This window comes from Pteropus medius, unplaced genomic scaffold (assembly GCF_902729225.1).
Source record: "Pteropus medius unplaced genomic scaffold, Ma_sr-lr_union100, whole genome shotgun sequence".
Taxonomy (NCBI): domain Eukaryota; kingdom Metazoa; phylum Chordata; class Mammalia; order Chiroptera; family Pteropodidae; genus Pteropus; species Pteropus medius.
Genome location: NW_024344240.1, coordinates 6534392 through 6554847, shown reverse-complemented (window position 1 = coordinate 6554847; position 20456 = coordinate 6534392). Strand labels below are relative to the sequence as shown.

The 20456-nt window shown below is 33.8% G+C and overlaps 1 protein-coding gene across 3 annotated transcripts in view; it reads right to left on the bottom strand.

Moving 5' to 3' along the window:
* Positions 1-551: 551 nt before the first annotated feature.
* The window catches only part of TMEM68 (transmembrane protein 68), a 39459-nt gene continuing 19554 nt past the window's right edge, over positions 552-20456 (bottom strand). For all 3 annotated transcript variants that reach the window (XM_039868926.1, XM_039868927.1, XM_039868928.1), the window contains 5 exons: positions 18889-19056; positions 16555-16748; positions 11771-11831; positions 9838-9977; positions 552-1141 (listed from right to left, as the gene is read on the bottom strand). In XM_039868926.1, the coding sequence (XP_039724860.1) occupies positions 1037-1141; positions 9838-9977; positions 11771-11831; positions 16555-16748; positions 18889-19056 (668 nt within the window). In that variant the 3' untranslated portion in view covers positions 552-1036. The remainder of the gene's footprint in view (positions 1142-9837; positions 9978-11770; positions 11832-16554; positions 16749-18888; positions 19057-20456) is intronic.

Sequence of the window (20456 nt, the reverse complement as noted above, 5' to 3'; positions counted from 1 at the left end):
TAATTTTTAAGAAAGCTTTGTGTTCACATAAGTTCATCATTCGTCTTTTATTGAAACAATAAACCATTTGACTGGTTGCAAAGTCGAAATGAATAGCCATGAAATTGAGCAAAAGTAGAGCTTTCTTTAACTCTGCTTTCATCATCCTAGAATCAGCATTTGACATATGAAATGCAAAGCATGACAGTGATTTTTAACCTTACAATGATATTTAACTTTACACTATTAATGCCATATTATAGGGTTGACAACGTACAGCACACACTATATTGTTTGTCTGTAGATTCTCATTAAAAATATAATATTAAAAAATAATAATTAGAAATTTTACTTTTCCTAATTTCTTTTTTATTCAATTTGAAAAACAGTACACCTTTTTCATTATGCTTGGCAACTTGACATCATACTTGAAGGAATAATTTAAAACATCCTATGGACAAAATATGTACATGAACTTATAAAAGACCTTGGCATTGTTTAATTAATTCGGTTATAATTTCAATTCTAGAGTTATCAATCATTCTTCACCATAGTATAAACATGTTTTTTAAAAAAGTAAATTATTGAGGCACAAAAACATGAGGTGACTTGCTCAAGGTCATGAAAGGAACGAAGGGCACATCTGAGCATTTTTTCCCTAACTTAAGTGCCTATACGAAATCCTAGGTTATACCATCTTGCAAAATTAGCTCAGTGCAACAGATATAGTAATTAGATGCATTATTTAGGAATGTTTATTTAACTAGACTGCTATTATTAATAAACCTAACTCTAATAATCTATATGTTTATCATACATTATTAGAAATCTATAAAAAGAAATGTGATCATTTTCTGAATAATTAGGCATGAAAGGAGTTATTGTTTAAAATTTGACACAATTACAAAAACAAAATTGACAATACGATTTTAAACAAGTTCAGAGAAAGATGCTTACTAACATGATTTTTACAAAAATACTTATTATAGAACCTACAAAATTTAGAAGATAGTACTATAGACACAAACATATTAATATAAACATATTCGATCGTCTTTTAGTTGATGTTTTGTTTCTTATGAAAACGTTCTAACAAAGCACTCATAATGTTTCCAGGTATTCTTTGGTGCTTATCAATCAAAGCTTGAACAGCATTCTTTGTCTGTTAAGAAAACAAAAGAACAGCCATTATTCTTTTAGTTCTCAATACAGATCATTTCTTTTGTAAAGATTTTAATGTACTACTACCCTCAAGAAGTATTCTCTAATTTTGCACCTATCTCTCCTCAGAATTAATGAGTTCCTCCTCAATTCACCCAGAGTGTATTTCTTATACTTATTTCATTATGCTTGGATCACAACATTGTCCATACGTCTATTTTCTACACCAGACTGTAAGCTCCTTAGGGTACACTTTAGTTTTTCTCCAGCATTGAGCACAACAAAGCTTTGCACACAATACTTTTTAAAAGAACTGAAGAAAACAATCAGAAGAAAAAAAGTAGCAGGAAATTTTCTAGCAGGCAAATGGAAGTTTCACTCCTTTCCATCCATTAATAAACTTCTGTGCATTTCTCTTCATCACCTTACACACTAAACAACTGTATCAGGCAATACAAAAGAAAAAAGCGAGAAAAACTATGAATGAATGAGCTGATATACTTTATTACCTAAATTTCTAGACAGTTTAAAAGAAATTTAAATTGAGTCATAGCAATGGAAAAACTCAGTATAATTGAGAAATGTAAAACTATTTGTTTCCCATTAAATTCATAAATTTCAATAATTTTTACTTTCAACTCGGTTGTGGTTATCTAAAAAAATGTTTTATGCACATAAACAGTACACACATGAGTATGCATACATCCTTCTTTTTAGATGCTAACCTTACAATGAGCCTTCTTTTTACAATTTTGGAACTTCATCCCTTTTTAAATATAATTAATAAAATTTACCCCAAATATTTTTAAAATATGCTTCTCTAAACCACAAGTTTTCACATCTGTGAAGTGAGAACTATTTCATACAGTTACTTTAAGAATTAAATGAAATGGAAACCATGCCTTCAGGTACTTAGCCCAGTGGCTAACACATAGGCTCTGTTCTGTTAAGTATTTTTTTAAAACTTTATTCACTGATTCGAAAAGATATCAGATGCTTTGGAAGTTATAATATTAGTAAAACGAGTCTCAAATCTCAAGGAGCTCATAACTTAAAAAGCGTAATAAAGTACAAAGTAATTAAAATGTTAAAATCATTTGTGAGATGTATCATCTGAGACGTGAAAGGAAAGTGTTTGGAAGTTCAGACTTGTGAGCCCATCTGGTGGGCAATGACCGGGGTACTGTTTGGTCTGGGTGCCCAAGGATCAGTAAAATTTCAGTAACAGTGAAGGAAGAAGCATGAGGAAAAGACCCAGGAAAACAACTGTTGAAGGAATGGCAAGTTATCAAGTCTGGCTGGAGTTTCAGGTGTGTGTTTATAGGGGGTGGTATAAGGCTTCACAGTTAGGATTCAATTAAATAATGAAGGGAGTTAAATACCAGTGAAAAAGTGCAGAGGTTTAGTATGAATTGAGGTGTCAAGGAAGGACTGAAGTGAAGAAATATCAGAGCCATGTATTAAGAAAATACAAGTATTTCAGAGATCACCAATGATCCCCTTTTGTCACTAAATCCAATGGACATTCTTCTAATCTTACCTTACCTCTCGATCACCATTGATCTTGCCTCTGTAACTCTCACACTAGAGGAAAAGCTAAGTTTTCTTCTCTCAAGCTGCTCCCTTTCACTCTTTAGTAGATTTATAATCCTAAAATCAGGCACTGACTTATTCTACAAAGGTTTGGTAATCTTACTTATTTCCACAGCTTTAATTACCACTCATTTGCTGATGGCTCCCAAATTTATATCTCCAGCCCACTCAGTTTCAGCTAGGAATGTTCAATGTGACTTCCCTTGAATGTCTTAAAGGCACCTCAAACTCAACCTTCTTAAGACTAAACTAACATTCTTTTCCCCTCATACTTTGTTCTTTCTCAAGTTCCCTGTTTCAGCCAATGACACTGCCATGAATCTAGCCAAGAAAGTCAAAACCAAAGAGTCACCTTCACAACTCCTATTGCTCATTCACAGTAGCCAATCAGGCCATAGGCAGCGTCCACTACTACCGCCTCCCAATACCATCCAAATCTATCTGCTTCTCTCCATCTTCTTTCCACTTTAATTACACATGGATATGTAAATACACCTGTATTTACATGCATATGTGGATATAAGTATGAAAACGTAGAGAGAGGCAGAGACAGACAGAAACCGGCATTATAAACGTGGAAACACAATAACAGAGAGATTAAGACAGAGAACTTTAAGGGAATGTCTCCAGTGTCCTCTTTGGCATTAGTACAGTATATTTTAATCTAGATTTAGATAGTGTTTACAAAATGGTTCTCCACAATCAAACACTGAATGGTCTATCACCCACTTTTAAAATGAGGTTTCACTGCTACATTAATTTGGATACTAGTAATTCTGAATTTGTGATAATCCAGGGATCCTTATGCTATAGTTTATGTTTATATTATTAACAATGAAGATTAGAAAATCATAACAATGTATTCACAAAAGGAAAATTTCAAGTATTCTTTAGTTCAATGACAATTTATGATAAAAATATGGATATGGCAATTATAGATTTAAGTAAATTCCATCAAGAAATTCTTTCATACTTATATCTACTATGTTGTAGTAGACTACTTCTACTACATAACAAAGTACATAAAGTAACTGGAAACAAAACCGAGGTATTTCAGTGCTCCAAAAGGTTTATCTTTTCTTACTTAGTTTGAATTAGTAATGTATGTGTGTGTATGTGTATATATATGTTATATATGTGTATATATAATACATAATATATGTATAAAATATCTGACTCCACCAGTGATATGCGTATGAGTAAATTTTTCTCTCATATGAAAAGCCCTCATATGAAAAATCAAGTCATTGGAATTTAACTATCAGTAATACATTTTCCTTAACTGAGAAAAATAAAGGAACAGGAATTATTTAATTTTAGACCTGGAAGAAACCTCTGATAATCAGGCCAGGCTCCCTCTCCACCCCCAATCCCCCATTACCTTCTATTTTGACCATAAAAAAAGACAGTATCTATAAAAAATTGTTCCTAACTAGCTCTGACCCACTTAAATCCTAATAGATAGGCAGGAAAAAAGTATAAAAAGAACAAAACAGAATTCAGTTATATCCTAAAGGAGAATGCATTTGTTAGGGAGCAGCAAAGAAATGTGTTATATTAACAATAAAGTGTGTGTGGGCAGCAGCAGTGTCACAGGGTGAGGTCTCAGCCTGGCATAGCGCCCCAGCAGCCACCTCAGGAAGGCATCATTTCAGGATGAGAGATGAGTCATGCTTTGTGGAGAGTGTGTCCTAATCCTAAAAATCGGTGTCATAGGGTTTTACTTTCAGGATAAAACAGAATAAACTATGAGAGGACTTAATGAACCAGTAGAATAATTGGAGGTAAGTTTTCTAGGAATGAAGTTCATAGACAAGGCATATAATACACTATTAATGTTACCTTTGTGAAAGTTCCTACTGAGAAGCAGCTTTGAATAGTCTTGTCTAATATAACACTATAGCTGGTTCAGCCACACATCCTTGTCTAAATGTCTGACCTTGCCGAGTTCCAGTATGGTAGAGTGTTTCTTCCCTCCGCCTACAAGGCCCTCTCTTTTGGGCCATCCCTGTAGGAGGAAGCCAGGTCTTGCTCCACTAGAGTCTAGTGTGGCCACTTTGGCCAATAAAATGTCAGTGGGAGTAAGTGAGCCACTTCTAAAGAAGCTTTAAAGGCCATCTCATGGTTCCGTTCCTGACCTTCTTTTGCCAGGCAAATGGCAACATCTCATATAAAGTTCTTTCAGCCTGAGTCCCAGACAGATAAGACATGGACCTCAGGGGAAACATAACATGAACAAAAAGTAAGTTTTACTGTCCTAATCTTCTGAGATTCTGTGCTTTTTTGCTACCACAGCAAAACCCAGCAAGGTTGAATAAATAATCAATTTTTCTCATCAATAAGACAGTGATAATAATAAATTAAAACCACAGTGAGATATCACCTCACACCTGTTGGAATGGCTATCATTAATAAATCAACAAACAAGTGCTGGCCAGAATGTGGAGAAAAGGGAACCCTCGTGCACTGTTTATGGGATTGCAAACGAGTGCAGCCACTGTGGAAAACAGTATGGAGGTTCCTCAAAAAACTAAAAATAGAACTACCATATGATCCAGCAATTCCATTTCTAGCTATTTACCCAAAGAAATCCAAAACACTAATTTGAAAAGATATATGCACCTCTATGTTTATTGCAGCAGTATTTACAATAGCCAAGATATGAAAACGGCATAACTGTACATCAATAGGCAATTGGATAAAGTGTGGTACATATATACAATGGAATATTACTCAGCCATAAAAAAGAATGAAATTTTACTATTTGCAACAACATGGATAGACCTGGAAGGTACTATGCTAAGTAAAATAGGTCAGACAAAAAAAAAAAATACCGTATGATCTCACTTATATGTAGAATCTAAAGAAAATGAACAAACAAAACAAACAGACAAATAGATGCAGGGAACAAGATGATGGTTGCCAGATGGGAGCGGGGTTGGGAGCAGGTGAAAAAGGTAAAGGGATTACAAAGCACAAATTGGTAGTTACAAAACAGGCACAGGGATGTTCCCTAGAGGGACTACAGATAGTAATATTGTAATAACTATGTATAGTGTGAGGAGAGTACTAGACTTGTCAGGTGGATCACTTCGTAAATTATATAAATGTGTAACCACTATGCTGTATACCTGAAACTAAGATAAAATAATATTGAATGTCAACTGTAATTGAACAATCAAAAAAAGGGGGAAAAATGAAGAGGAATAAGAGGTTCAAATTTCCAGGTATAAAACAAACAAGTCATGGGGATGTGGTGCACAGCATACAATACAGTACTGTATGTTAGCTATAGTTTAATAAAAATCTTTTAAAAAAACAATTACCGTCAGCCTTGGTAAGGTATAATTGCTAATTAAATATACCAATTTGAATGGGATTGCACTGTGTAAATAATGTTGGTCTTTTTTTTTTCTTCTATTAGAGTAAATCATTGTGAGAAGGAAAAAAACAGTGATAATAATAAGGTCTACCCTAGAGGATTGATGCGAGGATTAAATCAGACTACACATGGAAAAAAAAGTAAAATTATCTTTGTTCACAGATATGATTTTACATGTAGAAAACTCTAAAGATTTAACAGAAACTTGTTAGAACTAATAAATGAATTCAGCAAATTTGCAGGATATAAAATCCGCACACAAAAATCAGTTGTGTTTGTATACACTAATAATGAACACCGAAAAAAGAAAATGAGAAAACTATCCCATTTACAACAGCATCAGAAAGAACAACATACTTAGTTAGAAACTTAACCTAAGAAGAGAAAATCTTATACATTGAAAACTATAAAACAATGGTGAAAGAAATTAAAGACACAAATAAATGGAGAGATACCCTGTGTTCATAGATTAGAAGATTTAATATTAAGATGATCATACTATCCGATGTACACATTCAAGGCAATCCCTATCAAAATCTCAACAGCATTTTTTTGCAGAAATAAGGAAAAACTTCCTAAAATATATCCAAAGAAATTCAAAACAGGATCTTGAAGACATATTTGCAAACCCAGGTTCACTGTAGGATTATTCAAAACAGCCAAGAAACTGGAAGCAACTCAAATGTCCATCAGTGAATGAATGGATGAGTGGATAAACAAAATGTGGTGTATATATACAATGGGATAGTATTCAGTCTTAAAAATAAAAGGAAATCCTGCCACATGGTACAATATGGATAAACCTTGAGGACATTATGCTAAGTGAAATTAGGTCCATCACCAAAAGACAAATACTGTATGATTCCACTCATATGAATTTTCAAAAGTAGTCAAACTCATAGTAACAAAAAGTAGGACGGTGGTTGTCAGAGGCTTGGGGGCGGAATAAATGAGGAGCTGGTATATGATCTCACTTATATGCGAATCTAAAAAAGCTGAACTCATGGAAACAGAGAGTAGAATGGTAGTTGCCAGAGGCTAAGGGATGGAGGGGTGAGGAGACACTGGACAAGCATACAAACTTCCAGTTATAAGATGAGTAAGTTTTGAGGATCTAATGTACAGTATGGTAACTATAGTTAACAATATCATATTACATATTCGAAAACTGCTAGGAAAGTAGATCTTAAATATCTCACAGCAAAAAAAAAGTAATTGTGTGAGGTGATGGAGGTGTTAACTTTATTGTGATAATCATTTCCCAACTTATACATGGGTCGTATCTTCACATTGTACACCTTAAACTTATACAATGTATATGTCGACTATATCTAAATAAAGCTGGGGGTGGGGAAGAATCTTGCAAAGCCCATAATTAAGAACAAAAATAAAGTGTTGATGGATGTACATGAAGGAAGGAGGGAGGGAAGGAAGGAAAAAAGGAAGAAAGGGAGGGATAGTTGGTGTTCAGTGGGTATAGATTCAGATTTGCGGGATGAAAAGGTTCTAGAGATTGGTTGCATAACAATGTGAATATACACTACAGAACCATACACTTGAAAATGGTTAAATTGATAAATTTTGTTATGTGTTTTTTAAAAACTTTTTAAAAAATTAGACTATGTATAGAAAAGGCCAGTATAAAAGTCATAACACATCTCATTTTCTAGGTGATTCAAAAATATGACATTTATTGCTTTTTATGTAGTTTCATACTCCCTGAAAGTATAATTGCAAGCTGAGTGGTCATTTCTCATCTCATCTTCCTTGATGTCTTTACAGGAACAAACATTACTGATTATTCCTATGTTTTAAAAAGCCTCACCTGCTGACTTCTCTCACTGACTTCAAATTTACTTGTTCTCTTACCTCTGCTACTTCCTCTTCAGTTGGCTTTGGTTGTTTCCCATGGCCCACTCCTTAGCTCTTACACCTTCTGGCCTCAGTCCTCTTCTTTCTCTTTCTAACCTGCCTTGTAAAGCTCATGGCTTCAGTAATTGTCTCAGTGCAGGTGACTTCTAAAATTTCATTGCCAATTCTGACTTCTCTTCCCAAACTCCAGCAGAATATTTCCAAAAACCTACGTGTATAAATATATACATAGATATCCTGCAGGTACCTATATAGAATTAGTTTTCAAGTCTGGTGCATTCTATCTGTAAAATCTCTCAATTCTATACTTTGCTCTCATGTACATAAGGAGATCATTATCTAATCCATTCATTCAGTAAATGTTTATTGAGATCTAATTAAATATATAACACTGCACTAGAAACTAGAGACACAAAAATTCATAAACCTCTGGTCTTAAAGAGTACACTTTTATTTATATGATTCTAAGTAATCACAATTGCTAGCATCATCTTCACAAACCATTGTAGAGGAAGAGATTATACATCTGCTTGCTTTGGCCAAAGAAAGTCGAGTGGAAGTGATATGAGCTACTTCTAAACAGAGGTCTATCCTAATTGAAATGTATTTGATAGACAAATTCCTAAGTTTGATATGTAAGGGCCTAAAAATGTAGCTCCTACTTACTTTTCCAGTTTCATCTACCAACTGTACCCACTAAGGTAATGATTCCAAGTTTATTCCATAGCTATTCAAGGAAAAACAAGAACAGGGTTTTGGTCAGATGAAACTGGAAAATACTCTTTGGAACAAAGTTAAATAGACCTCTTTATTTCAGGGCTTCTTAGAATCTTTAATATGTGCTTTGCAAAATTCCTGGAGAATTTATTAGGCAGTCTTTCTCAACCCCGCTGTTCCAATCACATCACACTGTTCAACACTGTTGGTGCGTGCAGTCACCTTAGTTCCTGACACTGTTTCTTTGTTAGCACTCTCCCTCCAGCCCCAAGTCTTCATGTCCAAGTCATGCCCATCCTTCAAGACCCACCACAAATGCCCTCATTCTAGAAAGCTTTCCTATTTTTTCCCTCACAAAGCAGTCTCTTTACCCTTTGATCTTCTACTGGTCTCACTCAAATTAGCCTCCATATCACCGCTAGTGATCTTTCTAAATGCGACCTATTTTATCTTTCATCTGCTTTCAATAGCTCCCCTGGCTAGCAGTAAACAAAATCAATTACAGGTCATCGTAGTCCAGAACTTCCTAAGTTTCTGCCCTCATCTACAAACCCCATCTAGCTACCCCAGACCACCTTCAAATCCCTAAAGATTTCATTCATGCTGTTTCACGTTGCCATCCCTTCATAAATTCAGTTTTCTCTACTTCGTTACTTTGTCCACCTAATCCCGTCTTGTCTTTCAAAATTAAATTCAAGCACCATCTTCCTCAAGGTGGTGTCTCTGATCTAATTTAGATACCTTTCCTCTGTGCTTCCATAATACCCTAACACGGCAGTTCTCAACCAAGGGAGATTTTGCACCCCAGGCAACACATGACAATGTCTAGAGACATTTTTAATTGTCACCTTTTAGAATGGCTAGCTCTTTGTTGTGGAGAGTTGTACTGTGCATCGTAGGTTGTTTACCACCACCCCTGGCCTCCACTCACTAGGTGGCAGTAGCACCACCGCCTCCCAAGTCCTGCCTGTTGTGACAATAAAAAATGTCTCCAGACACTGCCAAATGTCCCCTGGGGAGAAAATCACCACTGATCTAGAACATGCTTGTAAAATAAATTAACAAATTAATTTTTAATATACTAATTTAAAGTAAAAATCTAACCAAGGACTAAGAAGGAAAGAATAATTTACCTTTTCAGCTAATTCTTCTGCTGTTACCTTTGGATCATATGGAATGGGATCACCTAAGTAGGTACGTAACTTCACTGGAAAACCTCCATACATTGGAGCAAATGGATAGCGGAATTTTTCATAAAGCCATCTAAATAGCCCTGTTTTAAAGTAAACAAAATTGTTTTAATTGATTAAATATTCTGAGCATGTAATTGTAACCTTTCAAATTAATTATGTAAGACTTAGAAGAAGGCGGCAAACAATATCACCTCCTGGCAATTAGCATTTTTTTTAAAAAGAGGAGCTTTTCATCAATTGTAACAGATGAACAAGATGCTAATGATAGAGGAAATGGGGTGGGGGTTGACGAGGGGGTTTATGAGAACTCTCCGTACTTTCTGCTCAATTTTTCTGTAAACCTAAAAGTGCTCAAAAAGATAAGGTCTATTAATTTTTTTAAAAAGTATGACCTTTTAAAAATGAGTATTTTAAAAGGCAAGCCAATTACTACTGTTGCAAAACAAAGGGTAATGGCTGAAACCAAAAACTAGAAGCTAAAATGTCTAGAGACTCACAAATACATACGTGACTTACATGAATAGAAGAAAAAAATGGAAGCATAAAATAAATTCACATAAACGTGAGACTAAAATTCATCAATAAGCTAGGTAAAGACTAAAAACATTATTATAAATTAGGAAAAATTCAACAAAGCAAAAATTACGAATGCTAATGAACAAGTATAAAATTTAGCAAGATTAAATGTGATAATAATATAAACTGATGGACTATAAGACTAAGTTTTTTAAAAAATAAATTCAAGAAAGGCAAGCAACACAATACATAAATGATGACTCATACTGGAAGTTTAAAACACTGTTTAAATATGCAAACACAGAATACACCATAAGATCCAAAGTAATACTCAAAAAAAAAAAAATCACTGGACACTAATTTTTTAGTTCATCAACTAGTAAAGTGAAAAAAAGCTTCAAAAGCAGTCAAAAAGTACTTTAAAACCACTTTGCAGTTTAAAAAGACAAAAATTAGGAATAATTTCTGCTGTGCAACTTATTCTGAAGAAATGATCTGACAGAAAATCAAAATAACTCCACAACAAAAGTTAAACATCACATCAACTTGCCTTTCCATTTTAAATTTGAAAAAAAAAAAAAAAGACCTAAAAAACATAATGGAATTTCAATGATACAGCAACATTGGACATAAAAGAAGCAACAGATTTAAAGTTCTTTAAGAGGGGATTTGTATGGAGATAGAAACACTAACAACATAGTACTAAGCGTATAAAATATAATCAACCAAATATAATATATAAAACATAGGGCATAAAAACAAACTATGAAAATTTTAAAACAAAACAACAGACATTGCAAAGTAAAGCACATCTAATTGTTATCACTCCTATAACTAGATTTAGAGCTTATTTTGTTACCAATAAATTAAAGGTTGGTAAAAAGAACTTTTCAATGTCAATGTGTGTACCATGGCTCAAAATATTTTTAAAACAAATAAAAGAAGTAACAGAAATAAACTAAGGAAAATTACGTCTCCTTAGGTTGTTCATCGTAATTCAATATCATATAGTTATCCATTTTTAAAGCTGTAATTTCTTCAGGGGTGAATCAGGAAGACAAGGTTATATGTAAATCTGTCCTAATCTTCAACATGTTTTAATATAGTAAATTAGATAATTTACTCTATAATATTAAAAGGCCCATAACAAATAAGTATATGAGATTTAACAAAAACCTACATCTAATAACTGCCATTACTCAGAACCAGTTATCATTTAGACTTTATATAGAAAAATATCTAAATAGAAAAACATCTAAATTTTGAACCTTTCTAGGGTTCAAAAGCCCAAATATTTAAAATATTACATTACAAATACCACATTATAATTAGAAAAACCATATGAACCAGAACTTACTTGTTCCTCCAAGTGATCTAAATCCTTCTCGAATATTTTGTGTAAACATAGGAATAATGGGCTAAAGAGAGAATTTGAATTAAAAAGTAAATATATTAATCCATTCAATGCCTCCATTGAGTCACTAATGTAAACTTTTGAGAGCCCATTTAAGATTATGAAAACAAGGTATTTTTAAAATAAAGGTATACTTTTTTCACTGCTGTGATTTATCAGACTAAACTTGATCTGTAGAAATATAAATTGGAAACACTACCCTCTAGTGGTAGCATATAATACTTCATTTATCAACTTTCCTATCATTCCACATAAACACTTGATACTCAAAAATTATAATAATCATTAATTTCATAAATAAAATGAATGTGGAAAATTAAATTGGTTTTAGTGGGCTACTGAATAGTATGCTCGCTGAAGAAAAAGCTACAAGACAGAGATTCTCTCTACTGGGAAATTTATATAAATTTAAATGAAAGGTTTTAGCAAGATGCTGTCATGGAATTAGTAAAACATCTTTCTGTGAGCTTATTAAATGTTAAATTGTTCGAAATCAATGAAAAGTAAGTGTAAGACTTACAAAAAAAAGGAAAAGTATATATGTTAAAGAATTATTCATGTCATTAAAGTATTTCTGCTCACAAGGTCATGGTTTTTATTTTTCCACAAATATCAATAATTAATTTCTCAAATGGAGATTGTAACTATATGTCAAAAAACAATATATTAAGTAGCAAAAGATCATGTAAGGAGGTTATGACAGTAAAACTGAAGTAGATTAAAAAGTGAACACTTTAAACCCAAAAAATATACCAAATTAAATGATGATTTAGAATAGATAAAATTGGGGGAGGGGGTGAGTGTCACTTTACTTATAATCTACCATCAGCATTTGCTTAATACAGAATTACCTGCCTTCGTAAGCAGGATTTAAGGTATTTTAATAAGCTAATATTTAAAAAGCTATTCCTATTCAGTTTTGGAAAACAGTAAAATGTGGTGGACTGAAGGAGAGACTATAGGTGTACCTTTCTTCATAAAACTTATTACCTTATATAAAAGAAACTGATCACTTATTTATTATATCTCTCCCCTCCCCGAGAAGGAAGGCTCCTAATCACACAGACATTGTTTTCACTGCTATATTCCCAGCACCCAGAACACTGCCAGGAATAGACCAGGTGCTAAAAGAAAGTGTGATGAATGAAGTAAGGAAGGCATGAATAAACACAACAATGTGTCTAATGAATTAGTTCATATTCTCTGAATACAAAGGGTCAGAAATAGGCAGCAGCAATCTTAAAACCAGTTAGAAAAAAGAGATGTCAGGTAAAGAAAAGCAGTCAGATGAAGAACTTAAAATTCGATGGTGTTAACTCATAAAGCAAACATTGAAGGCAAAGTACATTGACGCTTTTGTAAAAACTTCAGATTATGATCTAGGAAACCACAACTAACTTTGTAAAATAAAATGACAGCTGAAATCCTAATGTTTTAAGTAGTTATAACATTAGAGTTGAGAACTGAAAACACCCAAGAAGGAATAGAAACTTTTCAGCTCACATATATACTAGCTCGCCTTCTCAGATCAGCACTACTGGGTTTATATCTGACTTGCATGAACTCCAAAGTTTATACTGCAGTACACACTATATAATGACTCTTCAGGTTACATACTGTCCTTTAAATAGCGAACTCTCCAGAAGCTGGACATTTCTAGAACCTACTAAACAGGAGAAAGCTTACTCTAGCAGGCTCAGTATTCCAGGCTATATTTTGGGCACACTGTTTCTAAATTTGCATTCAAGCTGTAGTCAAAGCTACAAGCATTTCCTTTTTACAACTTGATGCTGTAGTACACTTATTCATTTCTTTCCTTGTGCACACTTTGTATACAAGGTCTTTGCATAAGTAGCCGAGTATTAAACTCTGTTTACATGCATATATGTGTCTCTGTAGGTATGTGTGCACACATGTGTACAAGAGAGAATGTGCATTTTATTAAAATTATTCTTGGAGAATCACTTAACATGGGTTTAGAGTCTTAACTGCCACTAAAAAAGTGGGAACCACTGAATAAATTTACTTACCATATCTGTCTTAGTTCTTCATGTTAAAATGGAGACAATAATTATCTTATCTCAAAGGTTTTTTATAGATTGATATAAAATATATAAACAATTTTATTTAAACAAATACTATTTTTTTACATTATTTGTTTTCCAACTAAAGAAAATGCGCTATTTTTTCCTCAACTTATTTAGATATAAAGTTACCTAAAAATTCTTATCGAAGTTTTAATTCTCAGAAGTTCAAAAAATAATTTATATTATATCAAAAAGCTATAACTTTCAGGTGAACCTTAATATTTTCTACCAATATTTTGTGAACTTGCATTAACGATCTAGATTTTTCACTCTAATTTGTTACTATGTCACCATTTAAATATAGTTAAGCCTGCAACAACAGTCTTAAACATTTACTCTAAGTTTATGAAACTCTGTGAAGCCTATGAAGGGGTTATCCAGATGGGGTAATCCAGACGGGGCACTACGTGACTGGAAGATTTCCCTCACGTATCTGGAAGGCCCCTCTAATCTCAATGTCAGCAGACTCACTGTGAAATGCAGTCAGCGATGGCAACAGTGCCAGTTGCCTGCAGTCCTGAACTGTGTGCTCTGCTCTGCTTCTGCCTTGCTGTATGACCTGATCCCTCCATCCCTTCATCTCTCTGTGTCTGAGTTTCCTCATCTGCAACATTGGAATAATTACATATGTCACCCACTTACTGTATAGCAGTACCAACATAAAGCCTTTAAAAGCACTCAAAAGGTTGGGGAGGTACAAGATCTGTCAAACTTACAATGCTATTTTGTAAATCAGCAATGTTAAACATTTTTATTGGTTTATAAAGTTGAAAACCTGTATATTAAATTTTTTCAAGGTTTGTATAAAAACCTTATCTACATTATCTAGATTATCTTAACTAATTATCTAGAAATGCTTTCAAGGATTGGAATAAGAGTTCCTTTCTCTACATAATTTCTTTCAGGCCTTATTCCAGGCAATGTTCCTTAAAACTGTAAACTTAAGGATAAAGAATCCCATGATCAATTTATATAATTCCAAATCTATGTATGTTATTTTTATCTTAAACCTTAGGAGAAATAATTCTCTCAAAATATAAACATGAAAGTTGGACTATCTCTGACTAGGTTTTAGCTTTTATCATTGCTTTAAAATACATTCCGTTGATTCCCCTTAATTTTGTACAATTGTGCGTATATCCTTTAATATTAGATATTAGTCTTATAGCCCAAAATTTTGTTTTCTACATCAGTACTTAAGACTTTCTGGAAAATAAAATGTACTATAAATTAATTTTCTATATCACTAATACTATTAACATAAAATTCAATTCAAAGCCTCCCTTCCAGTAGTGTTTAACACTGTTAAAAAATCAATTTCATTCGACAAATACGAATAGCCTACTAGGTTCTAGTCATTGTACCAAGGACTCAATATAAAGATGGCCTTGTCCTCAGAGAGCTTATAACCTACTTTAGGACAGTAATGTTTAAATTTTTACACTGTCTATTATTAAGCACTTTGGCAAGTACATTAACCTTCACATTAGGACCACACTATTAAAGTACTACAGCAATAACTTACTTCTCAGAGTTACATACACATATGTAAGGGAAGAACAGAGCTCAATTCATCGTATTTTATGGTAACTCTGCAATTAAAAAATAAAGAGAAAATTTCCATTCTTCTTCAAATACTGGTCTTGGGTTAGAATGAATCATCATCCATAATTTTTTTTCTTTGTAATCAACAAGTCTGTATTTGCAAGATGAACAGGCAAGTTAAGGCTGCAGACTGGTCTCTTTATGTGGCATCAATGGACACACAAAAAACTTCAGTGTGAAAGTACTGGCAGCTGTCTCTAACTAATTGGCCTGGAAAAAGAACACCACCTTGTCAAAGATACTACGATTTCTTTTTCTGATAGACAATCTAAAATGAAAACAAACAAAACAAAGAATAAACATTCCATAAGTAATAAATAAGTGTTTCATAAGATAAAGTACATTATGGAGATCAAAGGGCTGAGAAATACTCTCCAAAGCAAAAGAAAAGGACAAAATGGCATTCACCTTCTTCAGTCTACAGTCTACAGTGAATCCCAGAGGAACACTTAATATTATTGACAAATTCATTTGTAAAGTCTTTCAAAAAGACCTAAATTACACCATGTCTATTTCTCATCTTTAGTCATATGATTAGATAGTTGATCACATTTGCTGATAAAAAAAATGATAGGAGTCATATATTATTTGAGTTCTACTGTTATATAAATAGTTACAGATAAAAGAATTGCAATGAAACCAACCAACACCTATCGCTGAAATATTGCAACTCAATTCCAACTCAAATATTCCAACTCAAAAGGATTAAAATACATAGAAGTGGACGACTACTTATGAAAAAAATGTGTAACTGAAGGAATATAAAGAATTTTATAAATCTAATTAATATAAGCTGGAGTTTGAAATGTAAAATAAAATTTTTCTGGATATTTGCCAAATTTCCAGATTAATTTATTTTTAGATGGCTTCCTATCTAAAAGGAACATTTCTCTATTGTTACAAGAGCTATATACACTAATTTTTAAAATACTGCAATGATAGTATCTAAATTTTCATATACTTTGTTTCACTGTTTAAGCATTTATTGTAAATTCAACCTAGCTTTACTTTAATAAATAGTTTTATACAACTCACCACTTTTGCATCAATTGCAACCTGAGCGAAGCCTTTACGATTACCCCATATAATGTTGTAGGTCTCATCGCTGATAAGGGCTTCTCGAACTCCACCTGGCGAAATAGCTAACAAGTGACCGCTCCTCAGAATTTCAACACATTTTTCTCTTGGTCCATGTAGAGCACAAAATACATCAAGTAATAGACTAAACCCTGTAAGAAACATCAGCATGAAAATATATCTTAAGAACTTCTTGTCTAAGTCTTTAAGAACAAACATCTTCACAATCTACATAATTTACTATCCATACTTAAATCAGTAAATTCTTTTTCACTTTTTAAAATAAGAACTCTTAAGGTTAACATAAGATTAATATTGCTGGAAAAGCAATAGCTATGTCTTATTGATCAACTAATATTGATGATCTCCTTAGTAATCACCTGCTACTCTGGCTACTTTACATATCTAAACTTTTAACTTACAAAAACCTTGGAAAACAAAGATTCTTATCCTCATTTTATAGATGAGGAAAAGTTGGCTCAGAAAGTAAGTAGCTTACTCAAAGTCACAGACCTAGCAAATGGCAGGGCAGATTCCAGTCCAGTATGTCTAGTCCAAAGTTCTTTTCACTGAATCTCACAGCTAAACACTGTCTACAGTATTTATCAGAGCAATCAGAAATGGTAGCCCATCAGCAATCACAGATATAATCTTCCATTAACCCTATAAAAAGAGAATCACTCAAGAGAATTTAAATCTGACTATGCTCAGCCCTATTAAAATTGGCAAGCCGTAATCAAATCTACTGAAATTAAAAGTTAGATGATGATAATTCCACAATTAAAATTTTTAAATAAATAATAACAACAAAATCATTAAAAGCTTTTAGTAAAGTGAGTGCGAGATTCAGGAGCAGTTCATTCCAGGTCTTAATATTATATTGTTTTTTCAAACTACAACTGTTTATAAATGAAAAAAATAATCCTGTCAAGTAACTAAATATTTTAACCAATTCCTAAATTGGAACTTTAGAGGACTAATGTTAGTATACATTATTCCTTGAAAATGGGAAATATGGAAATGAGCAGTGAAAACTATGTAGACTAACCAAACTTCTTACAGGTTTTAGGATCTGAAGCAAGGTTAGAAATATTAAGGTTGAAATAATTTTCATTCTACATTTCATTAAAAGCTCAATGATTTAACTTGATGCATTCTCACAATCAATGAATAAGGGAGGTTTCATAAATTATAAGAACATGAAGATCATGAAGTAGGAAAAATTTTTTAAAGCCAAATGCTAAATAAAAATATTCACATTCTATTATGCATAAAAAGAAAAAAAATGGAAGCAACCTAATGTTCCATACGAGAAAAGTAGGTGTAAATATTTTAAAACTGTTCTTAATTTAAAAAACTTCTTTATAAAACATGATAAAATATTAATGCTAACATTAATTTTATTTAAAAAACAAAATCATCTGCATAATGTGAAAGTATGCAAATTAAAAATGAAGTAAAATAAATCAAAATGCTGACTGGTTATGTTAGAGTAGTAAAATTACAATGATCTTCTTTCCTCTAGTTTCCAAATTCATTATAAAGTGATAATATTACTTTCGAAACAAAAACCTCTCATAGCTAATTTAGTTTATAACCAAAATACAAATGACTTTTTAGTGACATAAGAATATCCAAAACATTAACCATGTCTATGAAAGACTCTGAGTAGATTGTTATTTAATTCACTGCTTCGTGTTTGTCTGGTTGATGGGTGGCTTTTGTTTTATTATTCCAGAGTACAAAACTATAAACTTTTTGGCTTGCTTCTGGTGACTTAGTGACAGAAGAAAATAAGATTTAAGCTCAATGACGTTATTTTAGAACGATTTATTTTAAAACTGTATTGTGTTTGAAACTATTTGGTTAATCAATCTTTTTAAAAAGGTACAAAGCCTTTATGAACAGATTAAAAAGAATTTAGTCCTCAATCTTAAGAGTAATTACCAGCCAAGTCAAACATGAGACAAAATAGACTCTTTATACCAATATATAAATTGGCAAAAGTTATAATTTATTTTTTAAAATGAAAGTACAGGATTTAACTTCAAAAAATTACAACTAATTACCTGTTAATAAAAAAAAAAAACATAATATTTTGGCCATAATGTTTTTATATTTAGATATTAGCTAAGCAGGATAATTAGATGCTCCCAAACTGGAGTTCCAAGTGTGTTACCTAAAAAGGCAAAAATCTTTTCCAAATAACACTCAAGAGCCCAAAAATATAAACTATCACATAATTTGACTGTGTTAATTAAACATTTTTATATCACAACAGTGAAAATTTACCTGGAATTTTAAAGACAAAGTGATCAGCTACCACTCGGCAAGTTCTGCCTTTATGGATAAAAATTTTAGCCATGAAGTAGTAAAAATCTATTGGAATAGCTCCATGATAAAAAATTATAAGTGCTGGTCCTTCTTCTGGTATTTTTTCCATTCCATGAACTTCATAACCTGTTAGACAAAACACAAATACTTAAAATATATTTATTAGTTATTTATACTAAAGAAAAGTTACTAACTCAGAAACACAGTCTTTCTTACAAAATGTTGAGCCTTCCTGTTTCCCTTCCTCTTTCCCCCGCCTTCCCTCCTTGACAATCAGTTCTGAGCCATTAAGTGGGCCACAGCGAAGTAGGCACAGTGTGGAGGGGTGGCTCAGAGTGCTGGAGCCCAGGCAGCATGAGAACGGCAGCCACACAGGGAGGCCTGGAGTGGGCAGTCAAAGGCCAAGCACCGTCATGAGAGCACCCTCGCAGAAAAGCCTAGAACAGGGTGCTGAGGCCTGCATGGGAAAAGGAGGGGAGCCAAGGATGGGGCAAGTATGGACGTCAGAGCCTGAGTGAACTGAGCACAGCATCCAGACAGGTAAGTGGCCTGGTACAGGGTGTCACCACCCGAGTGGGGTAAGATGGTATCCGTGAGTGGCGGGGGATGACGGCAGTGGTGGGCGACTGGTTACTAACGGGGAATTGACCAAACAAGTCTATATATTAAGGATAATGTGAGCCAGGTTTCTCAGTGTTGAAGGCGGCTGCAAATACAGAGCAGGAGAAAACTACAATAAACTCTGCAGTTGTAAGAGAGCTTCACTCCCACACTAAGAACAAGAAAAAGCAGCATGTCAGAAAGCTGAGGTCAACCTCTCAATCAGGTGAACTGAGCTCCAAAAGGTGACAAGCCCCGCTAATGAGAGAAAAAAGTGAGTATGGGAGGAAGTGGTAGGTGCCATAAAGGTAGGGCAAAGAAAACTGAAATATTAACAAATACTTAAAAGGGCAAATGTGGGAGAGCACTGAGTGTAGAGTCCCTTGGCACCACAGATACAGAGTCCACACCTACTCACCAGCATTGCTGCACAAGCCTCAGATGGTGCTCTCAAGAAACATTAGGGGCAGGGCAAGCAAGAGACCCAAGAGAGCCCCTGATAATGGTACAGAGACCAAAACCCCACTCACTTCCTGGAAACTTCTCTTGTAAAAGTAAACTGACACTGGGAAAGGTGCAGAAACCCCCTCCACCCCCATTCTAAGGAAGAAGTGTACACAAAAGGCATCTGATGCTGGGAAGGACAGAGCACCATTTCCCCACTCCTCTCTCCTGCCTAGCCCCACCCCCGACTCAGGCAAAACTCCACTATTACTACAGGAGGGGAGAAGCCAAAACATCTGCCACTGGGAGGTATAGGGCAGGCCCAGGCCGCTGAAATGACATAAACCAGAGATCTGTTACCACTGGGAGGAAGGCAGGAAACTTGCTCCCAAACCCAAACCACCTACACACAGCACAGTCTCCCTGCCACACAGGAGAGTGTGGAGCACTAAGAGAGCATCATGCTTGGATCCGGGCACAGA